Source organism: Delphinus delphis, chromosome 1 (assembly GCF_949987515.2).
Source record: "Delphinus delphis chromosome 1, mDelDel1.2, whole genome shotgun sequence".
Taxonomy (NCBI): domain Eukaryota; kingdom Metazoa; phylum Chordata; class Mammalia; order Artiodactyla; family Delphinidae; genus Delphinus; species Delphinus delphis.
Genome location: NC_082683.1, coordinates 158545172 through 158567976, shown reverse-complemented (window position 1 = coordinate 158567976; position 22805 = coordinate 158545172). Strand labels below are relative to the sequence as shown.

The 22805-nt window shown below is 39.4% G+C and overlaps 1 protein-coding gene across 2 annotated transcripts in view; it reads right to left on the bottom strand.

Moving 5' to 3' along the window:
- Positions 1–1344: 1344 nt before the first annotated feature.
- EFCAB2 (EF-hand calcium binding domain 2) overlaps positions 1345–22805 on the bottom strand; it is a 129259-nt gene continuing 107798 nt past the window's right edge. Inside the window, exons 4-7 of one of the 2 annotated variants that reach the window (XM_059997060.1) lie at positions 9494–9573; positions 8622–8664; positions 8450–8512; positions 1345–3941 (exon numbers count right to left, since the gene is read on the bottom strand). In XM_059997060.1, coding sequence (XP_059853043.1) covers positions 3852–3941; positions 8450–8512; positions 8622–8664; positions 9494–9573 — 276 coding nt within the window. In that variant the 3' untranslated portion in view covers positions 1345–3851. Of the gene's footprint in view, positions 3942–8445; positions 8513–8621; positions 8665–9493; positions 9574–22805 lie in introns of both variants that reach the window. The other variant, XM_059997051.1, reaches the window with a different exon arrangement.

Here is a 22805-nt window from a genome sequence, read left to right as displayed (position 1 = left end):
ATCTCTGCTTACTTAACCTGCCCAGAAGGGGCAATGTAGTGACATGGATCTTCTATAGGGAACTGGCTATATAAACAAGGTACTTTCTTAACTGGAAGCAGTTAGAAAAGGGAAAGAAAGGAAAGCAGGAAGGAAGGAGAAAAAGCCCTAAATGCACCTCATTCCACAGAAAATAATCCTGCCAGTGAAAATCCCAACCAGCCTGTCGTCTCAGACATTCTTCTTAATCTCTTACCGTTGGACACTCGGACATTTGGTACATGCAAAGGGGACTACACCTGCCCTGCTTTTGGAAGATGGAAGAAGAACTAGAGTTGGGCTCTTTATTTTCCAGACAGAGATGCACAGGAGGGAAGCACCTGATCCAGAGTGAGTCACAAGCAAAGCCTAGGTCAGGGTGCAAGGATCTCCAGACTGCCAGGCCTGCACCCCGGACCCTGAGTCATGCAGCTTCCCCAGCCCAGACGTGTGAGAACGGACCTGTCTTTCCACAGGGCCTGGTATGGCAGGCTTTGCAGAAGCCCAGAGTCATAAGGACAAGCAAACCATCTACACAGGAGACCAAGCACTCTTCTTGCCAGGAAAATGCCATTGTGATTTAAGTTGGATGTTGAGGGCTAAGATGAGTGAAAAGAGGTAAAATATGGATCAAAATTGTTAGAGTATAAAGAAAAGTGTTCCTTTTTGCGCAGGCCCAGCGGCCATGGCTCACAGGCCCAGCCGCTCTGCGGCATGTAGGATCTTGCCGGACCGGGGCACGAACCCGTGTCCTCGGCATCGGCAGGCGGACTCTCAACCACTGCACCACTAGGGAAGCCCTCAAGAAAAGTGTTCCTTTTGCAAATATGCTACATTTATTCTGCAGCTAGGAGATAAAGATGAGATTTCTGTGGGAAGCCTGTTGTACTTTTTCATGGCCTTATAAAAACAAATTTGTGCTAAAGTGAATCATATTCCATAAAGCTAACTCTTATGACTACTGAAAAGATAGTATTTCCTTGAGATGGGGTGTGAAGTTTGACATCAGTCAGAACTTTTGAAAGAATTCTAGAAGGTGAGACCTGGGGGCACCCAATCCTGAGGCATCCTTCCTGAGAAAAGAATATGATATCACCATTTATGAAGCGACTGGGGCTAATTCACCAGCCTGCATTTCTCTGGTATGACCAGGGTCATGCAGGGTAACGGGCTTAGAGAAGACAAGTCAGAGCTGCCTTGTGGGCTCCGAACAAGTCCGTGCCTGGGCTTATGCGTTGGGCACCAGCACATGCTTTCACGCTACATGTTGGTGCAGGCCGCTGCTGCTAAATGATATGCCCCTGGGTATACTTCCACCTTCAAGGGTGTTCATGTCTCTGGCACCCTCCTTTCCGGCTGCAGTGTGTCGCCTATCATAAGCCACCTGTCTGCTAAAGCTCTGGGGGTCACCACACCCCCTGCCTCATACTTCTCTGCCCTGGCCTAAGGGCATGTGGCTCGTGTTCATCTCTGGGTGGTGATTCTAAACAAGCACGGCGGAGTGAGTGGCACATCAGGCCTCCACTTGGCTCTCACCCCGGCATAATCTCGGGACACCAGTGCAGGAAGAAATGCCTCCCATTACCACACTTCTGTGGTTACTTTTCATAAAACCTTCTGTAAATGATGATTCCTCAGCATCATTTTTATTCACTATTTTTCAAATGGGATGACCACATATTAATCATTTAAACCAGGACACTTCCAAGAGGGAGATCTGTTAACAACTACACTGGGACAACAAACGTAGGCTGCGACCACCCTGGGTAACCCAAGACACACGGTCACCCTGCTTAGGAAGTAGATGAGCTGCACGAAGACGACACATGAAGCAGAGGCCCAGCCGACGCCAGGTGACACAAAACGTGAACAAAAAAGAACTCTTACTGTAGTAAGCCCTGAGCTCTTGAGTTGTTTGGTATCACAGCACAACCTAGCACAAACTGATGAATACAACCCCTTATAGCTGTGACCCATATCGCTGGGTGGCTGGGAGGATTAAATCAGCTAATATATAAAAAGCACTCAGATCAGTGCCCGGCACATAGTGAGCAGTCCCCAGATGTTAGCTATTATTATTAATTATAATAATAACACAGGAGAATGAAGGAACACTCTAAAAACACAGTGAAGTCAAATTTCAAGCAAAGCATGTAATTACTCAGGAATGGCAGGAAAGCCCATCATCTCTCGCTCCCCCTGCACAGCTGTTTGCCCCTTTGGAGGCCATGAGGCCCTGCCTCTGTCTCTCGGTCTGAGAGCCCACTCCTACCTGTATGTATCTCTACTACTCAGACTCAAGAGAGCATTGTTACAACTGCTTTCTTGTGAATTCCTCTACTCCCTTGACCTTTGGTTGCCTCCATCTCACTCAGATGACAAACCTTAACCCTGAATCAATACAACAATCCATCATTTTTGCTCGTGGGCCCGAGTTACTGAACAAAATCCCCCAGGATTTCTTGAAATTTTTACATGGGCTCTTTCTCAACTCTTTCTCCCATTTCCCACAAGAGATATTTCCAAATTTTACCATTCTCCTCAAGCTCTGTAACCTACCACCGTCCTCTTCACTCAGAAAGCAACTAGAGGCCCTGCATCTGCCCTGTCTGAAATGTGGTTGCTGATTGACTTGCAGGTCTCCCTCACTAAACTGTGATCTCGACTAGTTAGGGACTGATTCACCGTGCAACTCCAGCTCCTAGTACATTATCTAATAATTCTCAGTAAATGTTTCATGAATGAATGAATGGACAATGATAGAGTCTCTTAAGTAGCAGCCCCCTGCATGCCTAGGAGGAAGAATCACAAGCAGCATTAAATGTTTATATGTATATATAGACACATGTAGTGGTGAAGCATCTTTAAATAGAGATCACTGTGTGTGTGTGTGTGTGTGTGTGTGTGTGTGTGTGTATGAAAGAATGATACAGGTTATGGAAGATTATTCATTTTCCTTTATCTTAATTTCCCCTTTGCTTTTCCATTGTGATTCTTTGTGCTCAGATAACTTTATCCCGCTCTTTCAACAGCTGTACCTCCTGCACCCCATAACATTTCTCAATTTTCTTACTCAGTATTCAGGACAATATTCTCATGACAGGTATTCTGAATAGGTTAAGAATTCTAAAGACCACAAGAGAATTGCCACTTCCTTACATTACCAATTTCCAATCAGTCTTCTTTGCTCAAGGTTCAATTATCTCAACTCCTTTAGCTATTCCATAAATGGCAGGTAACATGCAAGATCAGCAAATTTAAATTTTTATGCTAAGTTACTATCATCTCAAATGAGATTTATAATTGGCACTCATAAGAAATTAATTATTAATATCTGCTTCAATGACTTTCCTTCCACATTCTGATTGCTGAAGTGTTCGCTGTTTTAAAAAGAAGCTGTCATCACATTACTACTCATTTTCAATTTATGGTCATTCTGCCCCAACCCAAGATCTTTACATGCAAAACTTTGGGTCATTCTAATCATTCTTCATTTTGCCAGCTTAATTAATTTGAAAGTAACCTGGATTTAATTGTAGAAAATTAGTAACAATCCATGGATTATGTTAAATATTTTAAGAATAGTTTTAAAATAATTAGCAGTTTGTCATTCCATAGGGCTAGACATACTAAATAAATTTGTGTTTTACACTGTTATGATCACCTTTAAAAAACAAAATATCTTGAAATAGTTGTCACAAGGCATTAATTAGCAATATGTAGGAATTATAAAATAAAATGTGAAATTAACAAGGACAAGCAATTCTTAAAATGATCTTTCAATTAGAAATGAAGTCTGTAGAGTGTTTAATTTTCATCTACCACCATCATTGTTATATAGTCCTTGTAATGAATTGAATTCGATTCTGGATCAATTGCAGCAGACAACATTTCTTCCATTTCCTCCTGAGAAAAACGCTCACCTGGGAAGAACAAGAAGGGAAACTCATCATTTACAATCCTCTGATTTTTTTTTTTCTCTTTCCACTAGCCCACTTAACTACCGTGGAGCCCCACCATCCCCCATTGTGTCTCTAGTTACTCTCCCAGGGGCCATAAGGCCAGCACATCGTGACAGTCCAGAGGTTCAAAGAGCATGCTGTGGGACCCCTGGCAAATTCTGGAGTTATTTTACCTTGCAGGTATCGTATCTCAAGCAACCTATAGAATCAATCGTTTCAGCCAAAACAGCAGGAGGACATGAAAACATCATAAATAAGGTTGTTTATTTACTTAAATTAAAACCACTAAAATCGCCAAAGGATTAACCTGAAGTCATAGTTTTACAGGGAGTCTAATCATTATATTTAGTAAGGGTATGAAGAAAGGATTAACTGGTTGCTATGCAGAAATGCTGAAGAAGAGATAACAGAGGTTTAAGCTATGACAATGTCTATGAATATTCTCTAACCAGGGTAGGTCAATTTGGTGATCCAGCTGCACCCAGTGACAGATGCATTCATCAGCCAGTTCAAAACAGTCCTCTTTGCTATAGTTCGGCCCAGTGCTGCTGTCAAATGAAACCACAAGCTGGATAGAAAATCTGTGGGCTTTAGCTGGATTCGGGTAATAGCTGAAGGCCATCTTGGATATTGGTTTCACCAAGATGAAAAGCAAATTCAGGAAGAACACTGGAAACACTGTCATCTATTTAAGATAGAACTTTGTGCTGATATTAAACAAAAATACAGAAACATCCGAATCGTCAGCTCACCCCTAAAGAGTCTTAATCCAAGCAGGTAAATTTCTGAGTTTGTCACCTGCCACTACAAACAACACTTTCTAAGGTGGAATTCAGTTAATAATACAGAAATTATTCAAGTGGGGATTTTTATGACAATGATGATAGTATCACCAAACAATGGGAACGTGCTTGAGTTCTTCTGAAATCATGTTTACGTCCTAAGGAAAGAAAGAATGCCTAAAAAGACAATTTCTCTTTTTTTTAATTTTATTTATTCATTTAATTTTTTAGCTGCATTGGGTCTTCGCTGCTGCACACGGGTTTCCTCTTGTTGCTGAGAGTGGGGGCTACTCTTTGTGGCGGCGCGTGGGCTTCTCATTGCGGTGGCTTCTCTTGTTGCAGAGCACGGGCTCTAGGCACCCAGGCTTCAGCAGTTGTGGCTCGTAGGCTCAGTAGTTGTGGCTCGCGGGCTCTAGACTGCAGGCTCAGTAGTTGTGGCACACAGGCTTAGTTGCTCTGCGGCATGTGGGATCTTCCCGGACCAGGGCTCAAACCCGTGTCCCCTGCATTGGCAGGCAGATTCTTAACCACCGCGCCACCAGGGAAGCCCCAAAAGACAATCTCTGAATCTTTCTTACAACCTGATTGTTAAATACTAAATCCACTGCCAACGAACTTTGCTGGGCATATAAGTCCTTATGAGAATACTGACAATAAACATTTATCGAGAACTACCGTGTGCCAGGCACTGATCTTAGTGTTTCACAGATATTAACTAAGTTAATCTCCCAACCACCTCATGAGAGGTAAGAACTATTATCCCCACTTACAGCTGAGGACACCAGCACACAAAGAAAACAGGCAGGCAGCCCCAGCCAGTGGGTGGTGGAACTGGATCTGCATGCCAGCAGTCCAACTCAAGGTCCAGGAACCACACTTGACTGCTTGGAACAAGGTTTTGCTCACAGTGAAATACGGAAGGTGGGCTTCCCTGGTGGCGCAGTGGTTGAAAGTCCGCCTGCTGATGCAGGGGACACGGGTTCGTGCCCCGGTCCGGGAAGATCCCACATGCTGCGGAGCGGCTGGGCCCATGAGCCATGGCTGCTGAGGCTGCGCATCCGGAGCCTGTGCTCCGCAACGGGAGAGGCCACAACAGTGAGAGGCCTGTGTACCGCAAAAAAAAAAAAAAAAAAAAAAAAATACGGAAGGTGGTCACTGCTTCCGCAGGCAAGGAAAGAGATACGTAGTATTTGATTAAGGATGGGAGGAAAATAGCTTAAGGATTAAAAGCACAAGCTTGGGAGCCAGACTGCCTGGGTTCAAATGCTCTACTGTCTCATTAGCTTTAAGATCCCAGGCAAGTCACTTAACCTCTCTGTGTCTCAGTTTTCCTGTCTGTAAAACGCAGATGATAATAATACTACCTATCTCATAGGCTTGTTATGAGAATTAAGTGTTATTATTTGAATAGCACTTAGAACATTGCCTGGCACATAGGCAGCAATATGTGTTTGTTCAAAAAGTTTTTTTCAAGATCTTCCCTGCTGCTAAACGCTGTCTGACACAATACACATACCTGGACACATGAGGACTTCTATCTTGCAGGAACTTGATTCTATGTGATTTATTATGTTCACCATACGATATCCTGGGCATTTAGAATGCATATTCTCAAAGTGATTAATATTCTGTGGACACTGTGAAAAGCTGCACTGTCTCTGTATCCACTGCAGTCTGTTTCTGATTGCTCTATTTCAGTCAGTAGCATTACCGTAATACCCGTCGTCCAGGCCAAAGCCTTGTTACTTTTGACTCAGCTCCCATCTTTGTCCCCGGCACTCTGTCACTCATCATGACCTGTGGAGCCTTCTGTAGACAGTCCTATTGTATCAATCCCTTCTTTCCATTCCCATTGCCACTGCCAGATACAGCCCTTCAAAATGCTGAACTAGCCTCCTAACTGGTCTCCCCAGTCTCTCCTCTTTCTCGCTCATCTCACAAACCTACCAATACCAGATTAACCTTCCCACAATCTCTCTTGCATTGTGTGATTCACCTGCTCAGAACCCTACAATGCTTCTCCATTGCCCGTAGGATGAATTCTCCTCTTCGGCCTCTGCAATCTAATCCCAGTCAATCGGCCTAGGTTCATTTCCTACCGTTTGCCAACAAGACCCTCTGGGCCCTGTCTTCTCACAGGCTCCCGAAATATCGTGCTCATTCCCACCTCCCAGTTTTTTGTTCATACTTTCTATCAATCTATGTCTCCCCATCATCAGCCCCTTCACCCATTCTACATTCATCTCCTCACTCATTCGTTAATTCAACCAATATTTGCTGAGACTTACTATGCGTGGGAGGTGCTACAATGCGGAAGATTTTACCCCTGCTCTCGATAACCCCCCCAGGTAATTCTACCATCTCAACAAACCTATTTTCTCTTTAAGTCTTCCCAGACCAAGCTTTCCAGGCTGGTCCAGCCCACATTGATCTTCTGATACTCACATTTTTCTACTGTCTTATAGTTTGAATTGTTTTATACGTTGGTTTTATTTCCTCCAATAAGACTATAATTTCCTTGAGAAAGGGAGCCGATTTTAGTATCATTACCTCTCGCTGTGCTTAGTATCCCTCACCTACACAGTGGGCATGTCATACTAATGACATTGAACTGTTTTGGCTGTTTTGACGAAATCCATATTGCCTAATATAACCTAGGATTTACTTCCCTTAAAGTAATTCCTAGGTTGGTGCTTTGAAACATAACACTTCCATCAAAGTTAGCCCCTAAGATAATTTTAACAAGGTCATGAGTTTTTGGATAGCAGTTACGACGATCATGCCACTCTTACTCTCACCCCCTGTATTCTCATCTAATGGTGGATCAGGTCAAAAATGGTCCAATCAGTGGCACGTGGAGATGCAGTCTTAATCTTCCCGACTCAAAATTCCCTGCACTTCTGATTGTCTCAAGTGATTAGCAACTCTGAATCATTCAGGACTCATCTATGAACTAGTGAACTGAACAGAGACGGAGCTCTAACTTTATATAGGAAGAGGGGAAGTGACCAATATGAGAATGGCTTCAAAAGAATGTCCATTAGGCTACTGACATTCAGGGAAAACAAATTTACACATCAGCTTAAGCAGAGAGAATTCCTAAAGGAAATATGTTGGCATATATAGGTGTGCATATATATGTATGTATATGTGTGTGTGCCTGCATGTGTGTACAGTTCAAGTGCAAAGCAAATATATATGGTACCATTAGCATAAAAAACTGAAAAATTTTATGTGAATTCTTATTTATTTGAGGCTGTATTATCCCTAACTTCACCAACTGAAAAGTTTTTATAAAAGGAATTTTTATAGACTCCAACTCAAATCTTCAATCTAGTAACAAGCATTGATTTATAGCGATTGATAGTTCATGTTTTCCTGGTGGCATCCCCTTTATTCTGGAAATACTCTAAGTGAATGGAATGACTTCAATTTATAGAAGTATCATTATACTTTACAAAATCCTATAAGGCAATAATCCATCTCCCCTTAACTTACTCTTTGTTCTCTTACCCCCTACAAAACGGAAACCACACCAAAACCAAAATAATAAGAGTAAATAACTCCTTTTAACTGGAATGACTGATTTTAAAGTATCCCCTAGAATTTTTGCCTAATTGTTTTTAAATTATTAATCACTTAAATAAGTTACTGTTATAAGGTAAGTAATAAATCACTCTCACCTACTTCAGTCATATACTTGATCAATTCTTCCTTAGAAAGAAACCCACGTTTAGCTGGATCTAACACCTAGGGGAAAAGAAAAGATAGATATTATATTTTTTGTTTGGTGAATAAATTCTGCATGATGAATTTTTCATGTAAATATAAATATATATAAAATCTGGAATTTACACACCTCAAAAGCTCGATGAAGGATATCTTCTGGAATTGGTCTATATCTAATTATGCAATAAAAGGAGTAAATGCCACAGTATTTAGCTCAGTCTCTACATAACAAATGATCACATTTAAAAAAAAAAGCTGCTAACATACTAGGATATTTAATAATACTTCCCTCACTGAAATATTTTTGGGTATCTAGATAATAAAGTTGAAAGTACTCCACAGCCACAAGGAATACTTAGTTAAAAATCACTGGCATGTTTGATGTTATCTATTAGCTTTTTCATTATTGTGGAAAATAATCCGAACAAAACTTGTTCCCATTATTATCTCCTCCCAGGTAGATGAAATTACATGCACTAAGACCCTGTGGGATGCATTGGAGGCCAGGAGGCTGGAGCATAGGGAGAAAGGAGGAGAATGTTTTCAGATGATGCTGGAGAGAAAAACAGGGACCAGAACGTGCAGGGCATTACCATCCATGAAAGTGACTTTGGTTATTTTTGTTTATTTGGGAAGAAAATTTCTACAGTAAACCAACCATGGTAAGCTAATGCTACACTTTCTCTAGAAAAATAATTAGAGTTAATTCTTATTTATCATTGATAATTCAAAACAGAAGATAATAAGAATGTTGTTGATTTATGCTTTTTGCAGCTTATTTGCCCTTTAATTACACTTTGCTTATTAGATTAATACTGAAGTGGTTGATACTTCGGAGCACATACCAACCAGCAGTTCAGAAGTATAGAGAAAAATTAGAAGGAAGCTATCCTATGATAAATATCGATTGAGTATAACATATAAAGTGAAAAAGCCAAGTGTTTTGAAATTAATGCAAGTCCAATCATTACCTTACCTTAACAATTGCACTTATTTTCTTACCTTCTTTCCAGTAGTACTTCAGTCATCACTGGAAGAAATTTTTCAAATCGAATGTATCCAGTGGGTTCTTCTTCCTCTACCTAAACATTCAATAAAAAATAGCCACTTAGGGCTTCCCTGGTGGCGCAGTGGTTGAGAGTCCGCCTGCTGATGCAGGGGACGCGGGTTCATGCCCCGGTCCGGGAAGATCCCACATGCCGCAGAGTGGCTAGGCCCGTGAGCCATGGCCGCTGAGCCTGCACGTCCGGAGCCTGTGCTCCGCAACGGGAGAGGCCACAGCAGTGAGAGGCCCACATACCGCAAAAAAACACACCAAAAAACCAAAAGCCACTTATTCATTCAACAAATGTATTGAACAACTACTTTTTTCCAAGCACTGTGTCAAGTGCTGGGGATTTGATAGTGAGCATACGTGGGCATGGTCTCCACTGACAGAATTTATATGCTGGTAGTAGAGACATATATCCATCAACAAACAACAAAGCTGAGTGTCTAATTATAAGTTTATGTTAAGTACAATGAAGTAAAGGAGCATAGAATAAAGAAAACTTTTCTGGGCCGAATCATCAGGAAAGGCATTCATGAAGAAATCACACTTGAGGTGATTTATAAAGGAGGGTAGAAGACAATCAGACAAAGACAGCAGGGAAGACAGTCCCAGGTAGATGAAATTACAAGACCCTGTGGGATGCACTGGAGGCCAGGAAGCTTGAGCACAGGGAGAAAGGAGGAGAACGTTTTCGGATGAGGCTGGAGAGAGAAACAGGGACCAGAACGTGCAGGGCGTTACCATCCTTGAAAGTGACTTTGGTTATTATCCTAAGACACTGCTACCCTAAATCACTGAAGGTCTCATAGATGTGTGTCTGAAAGCTCACACTGGTTGTAGGTGAGGCAGCTTCTGCTGTAGTCTAAGCAGATATGACAAGGGCTTGGATTAGAGTGGTGGCCATGGAGAGAGAAGTGGGTGCTTTCAAGAAATATTTAAGAAGTAAAACCAATAAAACCTGGCACAGCATCTATTATGTGCAAGGATAAGAAAAAAAGAGGAGTCAAGGACAACTCCCAGGATTCTGACTTGCACAAACAGGATGGAGTAATGTTCTTCCCTGAGATAAGGAACACTGGGTTAGAGACCAGGTTAGGGGACCAATCTCAATCTCAAGGACTAAAATATCTATCGAATCCTTGTAATATTTATTAAATAACCAGATGGCCTGTGGAACATTGTTATATCACCACTAATTAAGAGAAGACAACACCTAAGAAAGAATTTTTGGTACCCAGCACCATTAGATGAGAATGAGGAAGACTCATGCCCACAAGGTTCAACTTTGATGGTGTGGCTACCAATACGCTATTGATTTTAACTTTCATGTCACGCTATTTATGAGGGGATGTAAATTTTCCACTCCCTTTCAAACATTCTATTAAAAGGCTCACACATCCCAGTTCAACAGTGGAGATTTTTAAAGATTTATTCTTTGAGCAAAAGATAAGAAATCTATAGGTGCTGCTAAGCGGAACACACTGTCATCAAATGACAACTGTTTTTGAATGTTTATACTAGATTCTTACCTAGTATTAGTGAAGCCCTTGGACTCCACTATCGGCAAAAAATGTCATCCACCTAATGACAGAATGACGTGTTTCAGAACTTCTGAGCCCACCAATACGTGAACAATTATTTTCAGCTGCCTCTAGATCCAAGGCAAGCTTTTTGCAAATTAAGGTTCATATGGCTCCAATGTGCTTGAGTAGCACTCTGTAACTCCCAACCCCACAAGCCTCTTAAAAATAAAATGTCAATCTCATGAGACTGCCTCTGGAGGGATAATTTTTAAATTAAAATGTTGAGTTTCTATTCTAATTAATCCAGAAATCTGTTCCAGAAGCTAGAGCAATGGTTTGTTTCCCTTTCCCTACCCCCAACAAACCACTGCAGAGCAAACAGTCTTGACCTTGAAAGATCAAAGCTCTTCTTTAATTTTGAGCATCTTTATTAATCTACAAACTGTTTTTAGTTTCTCTAAAGGGAGTTCAACTCTATAGCACTCTCTCCATCATATGAGAATTCACAAACACATACTATGTCCCTCATAATGCTTCTCCCCCCCCATCGCCACACTCCTGCACAACTTCCACAAGCCCTTGGTGCTCTGAACATGGGTGAAAATGTTGCAGGTCATTCTGGCCTGATAGATCTGTGTAGACCCAAAACTCCACAAAAATAATAAGTTAAAGCAAATCTCCAATAAATCAGGATAGCAGATGAGGCATACATTTTCCTTAGCTTTTTTTTTTTTTTTTTTAAAAAAAGAGGGATAATGAACAAACAGGGACCTTGGGGTTAAAAAAAGGAAGAAGAAAAAATGTGTAAGTCCATCTTCAACTTGGGCAGATTGTGAAAATCTTTCTATGACTCAACACTGTCCTCTAGAGGCCACAACTAATCTGTTCTTTTGTACTAAAAGACGTACAAGCAATGGCATAAAAACAATACAATTATATGATATTTCTAAATACAGAATTAATGTACTGTATAATATATACTATATACTACTTTCTAGTATAAAAAGCTTTATATTCTTTAAATAAATTTATTTTTGAATAGTTTTAGATTTACAGAAAACTTGAAAAGATAGTAGAGAGTTCCCATATACCCCACCCCACCCCGCCCCAGTTTCCTCTATTGTTTACCCTTTCCTTACCATGGGACAACTACACTTGGTTCATTGTCACAACTAATGAACCAATACTGACACATTGTTATTTATGCTTTATTTGGATTCCACTGGTTTTCTAAAAGGCATTTTAGGAAATTCCCTGGCGGTCCAGTGGTTAAGACTCTGTGCTCTCACTGCCGAGGGCCTGGGTCCAATTCCTGGTCAGGGAACTAAGATCTTACAAGCTGTGCAGCATGGCCAAAAAGTAAAAATAAATAAGTTAAGTTTAAAAAAATAAATAAAAAATAAAAGGCATTTTAAAAAAACCTGGTACGTTCCTCTACCATAAAAGAGAAACAAGAAGAGTAGGGTAGAATACCACTCCTGGCAATCTGGAAATGAGTGGGTAGAGGGAGGATAAGAGGTGTTTCTATTATTTCTGGTGTTTCTATTATTTCTGGACAAACTAGTTAACTTTATGAGGCCATGAGTAAGACAGGACAAAAACACTACTTTCTAGAAATGTTATGCAATGATGGCTCAATGATTATTTAAATCCACATATTAAAATGCCTTTAAGATTTAATAGAAATATATCAGATATTGAACCATTCTTTATAGTATATTGTATATAGATAGATAGATAGATAGATAGATAGATAGGTAGAGTTATGGGTTGAGTTGTATCTTCCCAAAATTCTTATGTTGGAGTCCTAACCCCTAGTACCTTGGAATGTGACTTATTTGGAGAGAGGGTACTCCCTGAGGTAATCAAGTTAAAATGAGGTCATTAGGGTGGGCCCTAATCAAATATGACTGACGTCATTATAAAAAGGAGAAATTTGGACACAGAGACATGCACACAGGGAGAACGTCATGTGAACATGAAGACAAGCCATCTACAAGCCAAGGAGAAAGGCCTGGAACAGATCCTTCTCTCATAGCCAACGGAAGGAACCAACCCTGCCAACAACTTAATTCTGTACTTCTAACCTCCAGAACTGTGAGACAATAAACTTCTGTTGTTTAAGCCACTGTTTGTGGTACTTTGTTACAGCAGCTCTAGCAAACTTTATACACACACACACAAACACACACACACGCACATTGTTGTGAACCTTACATGAGATATGACATAAAGGTTCTTTGTGAGCCTTGAATTATTATGATTATCATTATTTTTTTTTGATGTTGGGGGTAGGAGTTTATTAATTTATTTATTTTTGCTGTGTTGGGTCTTCGTTTCTGTGCGAGGGCTTTCTCTAGTTGGGGCAAGCGGGGGGCACTCTTCATCGCAGTGCACAGGCCTCTCACTATCGCGGCCTCTCTTATTGCGGAGCACAGGCTCCAGACGTGCAGGCTCAGTAGTTGTGGCTCACGGGCCTAGTTGCTCCGCGGCATGTGGGATCCTCCCAGACCAGGGCTCGAACCCGTGTCCCCTGCATTAGCAGGCAGATTCTCAACCACTGTGCCACCAGGGAAGCCCGATTATCATTATTTTAATCAACAGTGTACACACTTCTGATTCTATATCACGCAATGATACCTTCTCCTAAAAGAATCAATCTCTGGTGCTAAAATTTTGGACACATCCTCCATGACCCACCATATGGACCTAACTTTTTACAGAAGTTTGATCTTGCCTCCTATCTGTAAAATGTCACATGGAATGTGACGTGAATGTATTAAACTGCTAGGCTAATATCTTGTCCCTTGAGCCCTGGATCCCTGCCTAGAGGACAGGGTATGTGGATTAGCAGCAGTGATGTCTCCACCTTTGCTGTTCCCCTACATGCTTCTTGGACTGATAGGAGACGGAGAATAATAGACAGCCACCAAACACCTCCCTCCTCTTCAAAAGACAAAAACAAACAAAACAAATATATCTTGTTACTACAAACATGAATGAGGCAAAGTAAGTTATAATCTAGTCTGTTTCATCTAAGAGAAAGGCTTATGAGCTTGAAAGGAGGTAATAATTAGAAAGTAACCTCAGTAGCATTTATGAATGCAAAGGAAATAAAACCTCTTTGCAGGAAGATCCTCAGCTTAGCCTTGAAGTACCATCCTGTGAATTCATCTTAATAGCCTGCCAGCAGGTGTCCGCCCTGATACACCTGGCTTCTCCTCCTCCAAAGAACTATGGTGATAGAGGCGACCTGAAGACACTGCTTCCTTGCCACACAAAGGGGCCACCCGCACAAGGCTAGCACAGTGCCTTCAGACAGTCCATAGTCTCTTTGCATCCTTGTGCCCAATACAGAGAAGTCTCAATAAATATGTAAATACTGTGGGATTTTTTTTTTAAAAAGCAACATTTATCTAAGTCTCAAAAGCATGAGGCAAATACTGTTTCTCACTCTACTTTGGTAAAAGTCAATTTTCTTAATCTGTTTTGCTTCTGAGGAAATTCGGGCACAGGGAAGTGAAGTGCCTATCTTGGTCCTCAAAGTCGGTCAGGTGTTCTGATGGGATCATAGCCCAGGGTTCTTTCTCCCATTCCCACAGTGAAATCATCAGGCCATCTCTTTTCTCATTAAAGCATTATTTATTTTAATGCTGAACTCACTTTTAGGTATAATAAAACACAGTGAAAATTCATTTCTCCCCAGTGACATACAGTCAGTCAATAAACTGAACTATTTCATGCTTCAAGAAAGCAAGATAATACCAGTAGTTAAGATGGTTTATAAAGCACCTACATTTCATCTAGCTCCAGGTCACCAAATACGATACACATATGATTTTTTAAAACTACTTATAGTAAAAAATATAAAAACAAGGAGATAAGGAGATACTTCAAGTTCGACTTGAATACCACATATACAAATTTGGACATAAATCAGGTTTCAAAACCAAAACACAAATACAATTTAGAAAATATTTCTCTACTTTGGATAGAATAAAATAATAACAAAAATTCATTGGCACTTGCCAATTATATTATCTTTACAAATAAAAAATCTTAAAGCTACCTACTTTAGAAAAATTATTTTCTCCAAACATTCCAGAGGCTGTTGTGTAAAAATTGGGATATGTATTTCTTTTGGGTTATAAGTCTCTTTCTTAGTACTGGAAGTATCAGAAAAGACTGAATCATCTTTTGGCTGGACTATCAGAGTCTAAGAATCAACAGGTGGCTAAACCATGTAATCAATAAGGTCCCTTCCAACTGTAATTTTCTATAATTTGAAGTGATGGGGGGAGTTCAGTGGCTGTCAAGCCATTAATTTCCCCATTTTATCCTCAGGTCAGGGTTGGGGTGGGGAGGGTAAGAGGCTCCAGCTACACTAACTGTTTCACACCCTTCAGTTTCATTTTCTCTCCATGGAGGCATTGAGTGTCCCTCCCTACTCCTAGTAGAGCCCTCTCCTATTTGACGGAGGCAGTAAGTATTGAAGCAATTACCACTAAGTTAATCCCCTACCCATTTATATCAAAAGCAATTGTTTAAAATTGTGTTGCAATAAGACTGGAGGAAAAGCTCTAACCTGGGTTGAGATTTGGTTAGCACAATAAATATGCAAATACTGTATAAACTTTATTAGGTCCACAGATATATTTAAAATCACATTTATAACAACATGTTAATTCAAAAATATCACTGTTTTTATATTTTATGAAGCAATTTTACTCAAACTCTCTATGTATCTTCAACAACAGACCTTCTGGGTTTTTTAAATATTTATTTATTTAATTTATTTATTTATTTGACTGTGCTAGGTCTTCGTTGTGGCATGTGGGATCTTCGTTGCGGCACGCGGGATCTTTAGATGCAGTACGTGAACACTTAGTTGTGGCATGTGGGATCTAGTTCCTTGACCAGGGATCGAACCCAGGCCCCCTGCATTGGGAACATGGAGTCTCAGCCACTGGACCACAGGGAAGTCCCTAGACCTTCTGTTTCTAAGAGTTTGACTACTTTAGATACCTCATGTCAGTGGAATCATGAAGTATTTGTCTTTTTTGTGACTAGCATTTTCACATATAATATCTCCAAGTTTCATTAATGTTACTGTATATGACAGGATTTCCTTCTTGTTACTTTTTAAAAATTAGATAATAGTATGGAAGAATCATCTTGATGTAATATTGAGTAAAAAAGGTAAAATATTCTAGTTGTGTTTGAGTGATGGATACAAGAGAGACTCCCCTACGTTTTTCTTGTCCAATTTTAATCAGCATGTATTTTTTTAAATAATGAAATTTTTGTAATAACATGGAAAATCGTTGTGATATATTAGGGAAAAAAGCAAGGTTCAAAATTATATATACCGAACTGTACTATAAGATTACTGTCATGTTAAAACCATGTACAGGAAAATAATATGGGAGGAAGCACACTGAAATACTAACAAGGATTGTATTAAGGTGATGGATTGGGGGTGTGGCCAAGATGGCAGAGTAGGAAGACCCTAAGCTCACACCTTCCCACAGGCACACCAAAATTACAACTACTTACAAAGCAGCTCCCTATGAGAATTATTTGAAGACTATCAGGAAAGACTTTTCACAACTAAAGATATAAAGAAGTAACCATAACAAGACAGGTAGGAGGGCTGGAGACACTGTATTGCCAGAACCCATACTTCTAGGTAGGTAGCCCACAAATAGGAGGATACTCACAATTGCAGAGGTTCCCCCCAAGGAGCAAAAGGTTCAAGCCCCATGTTGGGCTCCCTAGCTCAGCGGTCCTGCAGCAGAAGATGAGCCCCCAGAATGTCTGACTTTGTGTATAAGAGAGCTGGAGGGCTGTAGGAGACGGAGACTCCACTCTTAAAGGGCACACATAAAATCTCACACACTCTGAACCCTAGCACAGAGGCAGTAGTTTGAAAGAAGCCTGGGTCAGACCCACTTGCTAATCTTGGAGAGCCTCCCAAAGAGGCAGGAAGCAGCTGGACCTCCAAGGGATGAAGACACTGGCAGCAGCCATTTCTGGGAGCTTCTTCTACCACAATGACACCAGCACTGGCAAGTGACATTTGGAACCCTCCCTCTAGCATATTCGTGCTGGGGGCTTATCCACCCACCAGTGAGCTGGCAGCAGCCCTTCCCTAACGCCCCTCCCCAGGCCATACAGACAGCCTCGATGGACCAAGCCCTGCCCTCCAGTGGGCCGGCAGTGGTTGCCTCCCCTCACCAGGCTGCTCAGCCAACCACATGGGAAGCCTACCCCACCCTCCAGCAGGACCACAGCCACTGCAGGAGGCAGGGCCTTGTAGCCAACTGGGCTGGGGACCAGCCCCGCTTACTAGCATGCCCACAGTAGTCAGCCCTGCCACAACAGAAGGGCACACACAGCCCACAGAGGGGGCACATAGCTCTGGTGACCAGAGGGGAGTGTGCTGCTGGGCCCCATGGGACTCTCCTACATAAGGCCACTACTCCAAGATTGGGAAACAAAACTGGCCTACCTAATACATAGAAATAAACAAAGAGAATTAAGCAAAATGAAGAGACTATAACAAAAGACAAAGAAGGACATTATATAATGATAAAAGGATCAACCCAACAAGAAGATATAACAACTGTAAATATATATTCACCAAACACAAGAGCACCTAAATACATAAAGCAAATATTAACAGACATAAAAAGAGAAATCAACAGTAATACAATAGTAGGGGACATTAACACCCCACTTTCATCAATGGACAGATCATCTAGACAGAAAATCAATAAGGAAATACAGACCTTAAATAACACATAAGACCAAATGGACTTAATTGATATTTATAGAGCTTTCCACCCAAAAGCAGCAGAATACATTCTTTTCAAGGGCACATGGAACATTCTCCAGGATAGAGCACATGCTAGGCTACAAAACAAGCCTTGGTAAATTTACAAAAATTGAAATCATATCAAGCATCTTTTCCAACCACAATGCTATGAGGATAGAAATCAATTACAAGAAAAAATCTGCAAAAAAACACAAACATATGGAGGCTAAACAATATGCTACTAATCAACCAGTGGATCACTGAAGAAATCAAAGAGGAATTAAAAAATACCTAGAGACAAATGAAAGTGAAAACATGATGATCCAAAACCTATGGGCTCAGCAAAAGCAGTTCTAAGAGGTAAGTTTATACTGATACAAGGTTACCTTAGGAAACAAGAAAAATCTCAAATAAGCAACCTAACCTTACACCTAAATCAACTAGAGAAAGAAGAACAAACAAAACCCCAAGTTAGTAAAAGGAAAGAAATCGTAAAGACCAGAGCAGAAATAAATGAAATAGACTTAAAAAAAAAATCAATGAAACTAAAAGCTGGTTCTTTGAAAAGATAAACAAAATTGATAAACCTTTAGCCAGACTCATCAAGAAAAAACGAGAGGGCTTCCCTGGTGGCGCAGTGGTTGAGAGTCCGCCTGCCGATGCAGGGGACACGGGTTCGTGCCCCGGTCCGGGAAGATCCCCATGCCGCGGAGTGGCTGGGCCCGTGAGCCATGGCTGCTGGGCCTGCGCGTCTGGAGCCTGTGCTCCGCAACGGGAGAGGCCACAACAGTGAGAGGCCCGCGTACTGCAAAAAAACCCAAAAAACCAACAACAAAAAAAACAACAAAAAAGAGAGGGCCCAAATAAATAAAATCAGAAATGAAAGAGAAGTTACAACTGCACACAGAAATACAAATGATCACGAGAGATTAGAGTTTTATACCAATAAAATAAACAATCTAGAAAAAATGGATTAATTCCTAGAAACATACAATCTCCCAAGACTGAATCAGGAAGAAATAGAAAATATGAACAGACCAATTACCAGTAATGAAATCGAATCAGTAATTTAAAAACTCCCAACAAACAAAAGTCCAGGATCAGAAGGTTCACGGGTGAATTCTACAAAACATTTGAAGAGGAGTTAACATTTATCCTTCTCAAACTATTCCAAAAAAATTGAATAGAAAGGAACATTCCATGAGGACAGAATCACCCTAATACCATAACCAGACAAAGACACCACAAAAAGAGAATATCACAGGCCAGTATCACTAATGAACATAGACACAAAAATTCTCAACAAAATGTCAGCAAACCAAATTAACAATACATTAAAAGGATCATACACCATGATCAAGTGGGATTTATCCCAGGGATGCAAGGATGGTTCAATATTTGCAAATCAATCAATTTTCAATTTGATACACCACATTAAAAAACTGAAGAATAAAAATCATATCATCATCTCAATAGATGCAGAAAAAGCTTTTGACAAAATTCAACATCCATTTATGATACAAACTTTCAATAAAATGGGTATAGAGGGAATATACCTCAACATAAGAAAGGCCATATATGACAAACCCACAGCTAACATCATACTCAATGGTAGAAAGCTGAAAGTATTTCTTCTAAGATCAGGAACAAGACAAGAATGCTTACCCTTGCCACTTTTATTCAACATAATATTGGAAGTCCTAGCCACAGCAATCAGACCAGTGTACACAATATCACACTGTGCACAATACCACACAATATGTGTACACATAAAATACTGTTTTGATTACTGCAGCTTCATGTAAATCTTGCAATGAGGTAGTGTAAGTCCAACTTTGCCCTTTCTTGTCAAAATTATTTCAGTTGTTCTAGGTCTTTCACTTTTCCATTCAAATTTTAGAGTCAGCTTGTAAATTTCTTCAAAAAAGCTTGCTGTGATTTGGCTGAAAATGTACTGAATCTATAGATCAATCTGAGAAGAACTGCCGTCTTAAAAATATTGAGCTTTCTAATTCACAAACAGGTATATCTATGCATTTATTTAGATCTTAATTTCCCTCTATAATGTTTGCTGTTTTCAGTGTATATGTCTCGCCTTTGTTAAATTTCATTATTTCACTTTTTATGCTATTGTAAATGGAACTGCTTGCTTAACTTCATTTTTCTAATTGTTAATTTCTAGTTTATAGAAATATAATTAATTTTGTATGTTGACTTTGTAGCCTGTGACCTGGCTAAATTCATATATTAGTTCTAATGGCTTTTAGTAAATTTCTTAGGATCTTCTAGATGAACAATCATGTTGTTTGAAATAAAGACAGTTTTACTTCTTATTTTCCAAACTGTGTATTTTTTATTGTTTCTTGCCTTGTTGCACTGGCTAAGACTTCAAGTACTATGATGAATAGGAGTAATGAACATAGACATTCCTGATTTTAGGTTAAAAGCATTGAGCTTTCACCACTGAGTAAGACGTTAGCCTTAGGTTTTTTTGTAGATGCCCTCAGCCAGGTTGAGAAGCTTCCTTTTATTCTTAGTTTGCTGGATATTTTTATCTTCAATGGGTGTTGAATTTTTTCAGTGTTTTTTTCTGTATTTATTGAAATGATCATATGGTTTATCTACTTCGTCCTGTTAATGTAGTAAATTACATTGATTGATGTTAAGCCAACCTTAAATTTCTGGGATAAACGCCACCTGCTCAAGATGTATTACCCTTTTTAACATATTGTTGAAATTGATTTGGTAAAATTTTATTAAGGACTTTTTGCATCTATGTTAATAAGGTCTATAGTTTTCTTTTCTTGTAATATGATTGTCTGGTTTTGGTATCAGAGTAATACTAGCCTCAGAAAATGAGTTGGAAAAGTGTTCTTTCATATAATATTTTCAGAAGGATTTTTGTATAGAATTGGTACTACTTCTATAAATGTTTGAGAGAATTCACCAGTGAAGTCATCTGAATCTCTAGCTTTCTTTGTGGGAAATTTTTAATTATAAACTTAATTTTGGTAATTGATATGAGACTATTCAAATTCTCCAGTTTTTCTTGGGTCAGTTTTGGTAATTTTTATCTGTCAGGGAATCGGTCCAGTTATCTAAGTTGCCAGATTTACTGCCATAAAGTTTTTCATAATGTTTCCTTATTATCCTCTTAAAATGTTTGAAAGATAATGATAACCCCTCCTTTATCTTTTTTTTTGTTTTTACACAGAAGTTACTCTTTAATTTTTGCTTCAAGAAGCAGGGATCAGTGACTACAGATCTCATACTATTAAGAATTCGTAGAAGGGAAACTTCATAATTAAATTGAAAGATTATTTTTAAATTTTTATTGAAGTATAGTTGATTTACAATGTTGTGTTAGTTTCAGGTATATAGAAAAGTGATAGATATATATATATATATACTCTTTTTCAGATTCTTCTCCATTATAGGTTATTACAAGATATTGAGTATAGATAGCTCCCTGTGCTTTCCTTTAATCTTGACATTGGTAATTTGTATCTTAATGTCCTTAGCTATAAGTTTATCAGTTGTATTTGAAAAGACCAGTATTTTGCTTTCCGTGATTTTCTCTGTTCATCTTGTATTTCACTGATTTCTGCTCTTTATAATTTTCTTCCTTCTATTTATATTGGGTTTACGTTGCTCTTCTTTTTCTGGTTTCTTAAGATGAGAATTTAGATAATTACTTTTAGATCTTTTTGTCTTTTCTAATATAAACACTTAAAGTGCTAAACTGTCCCCTAAGTGCTGCTTTACCTGCATGACACAAAGTTTGACACACCGTATCTTCATTATTGTTCAGGGAAAAATATTTTCTAATTCCCCTTATGATTTCTTCTTCGATTCGTGAGTTATTTAGAAGTATGCTGCTTAGGGACTTCCCTGGTGGTCCAGTGGTTAAGACTTCACCTACCAATGCCGGGGATGCAGGTTCGATCCCTGGTCGGGGAGCTAGGATCCCACATGCCTCAGGGCCAAAGGACCAAAACATAAAACAGAAGCAATACTGTAGCACAGTATTGCTTTAAAAGTGGTCCACATCAAAAAATCTTAAAAAAAAAAAGTATGTTGCTTAATTCCAAGTATTTGAGGATTTCCTAGTGATATTATTCTCAGTTGATCTCTATTTAATTTTTTTTTTTGGTATCAGAAAACATATCCTGTATGATTTTAATTTTTAAAATTCTGTTGTGACTTGTTTTATGGCCCAGTACTTAATCTATCTTAATGAACATCGCATGTACACTTGGAAAGAACATGTATTTTGTGGTTGTTGGGGGTAGTGTTCTATAAATATCAATTAGGTCAGAATGGTTGATGGTGTTGTTTGTATCTTCTACATCTTTGCTGATATTTTATGTAGGTGTTCTATCAATTACTTAGAGAGGGTTACTGAAATCTTCATCTGTGATTGTGGAATTGTCTGTTTCTCCCTCTAATCTGTCCATTTCTGCTTTTTAAAAATACATTTATGATTTTTAAAACTTCCTGATGAATTGACCTTTTTTTAAATCACTGTGCAATGTAATAATCTCACCAACATTGGTATTATTTTCCCAACATCCTTTAGTTCTCCTTTATAATTACTTTAAATTCTCCATAATACCACTTAGGTTTGAACTTTAAAGGATGCAGACCTCTAAATATCCTTTCCACTTGTACTGAAATGCCATTATCTCCTCCCAGCTCTTGCACACTGAAGATCCTAGATAGCTCTAAATTAATATTAAAGGAAGAATTGTTTAGTAAACTGTATGTATGTTGGCAAAATTTTTATTAACCTTTCTTACAGTTGCTGGGTTTTGTGATATTCCACACAGGCAGAGATTATTTGGGGCAAGTGGCTAACTACAGAATATTAAGTGGAGGGATCAATGCTGAGTGATTTTTTAAATGATCTATTTCAAGAGATAC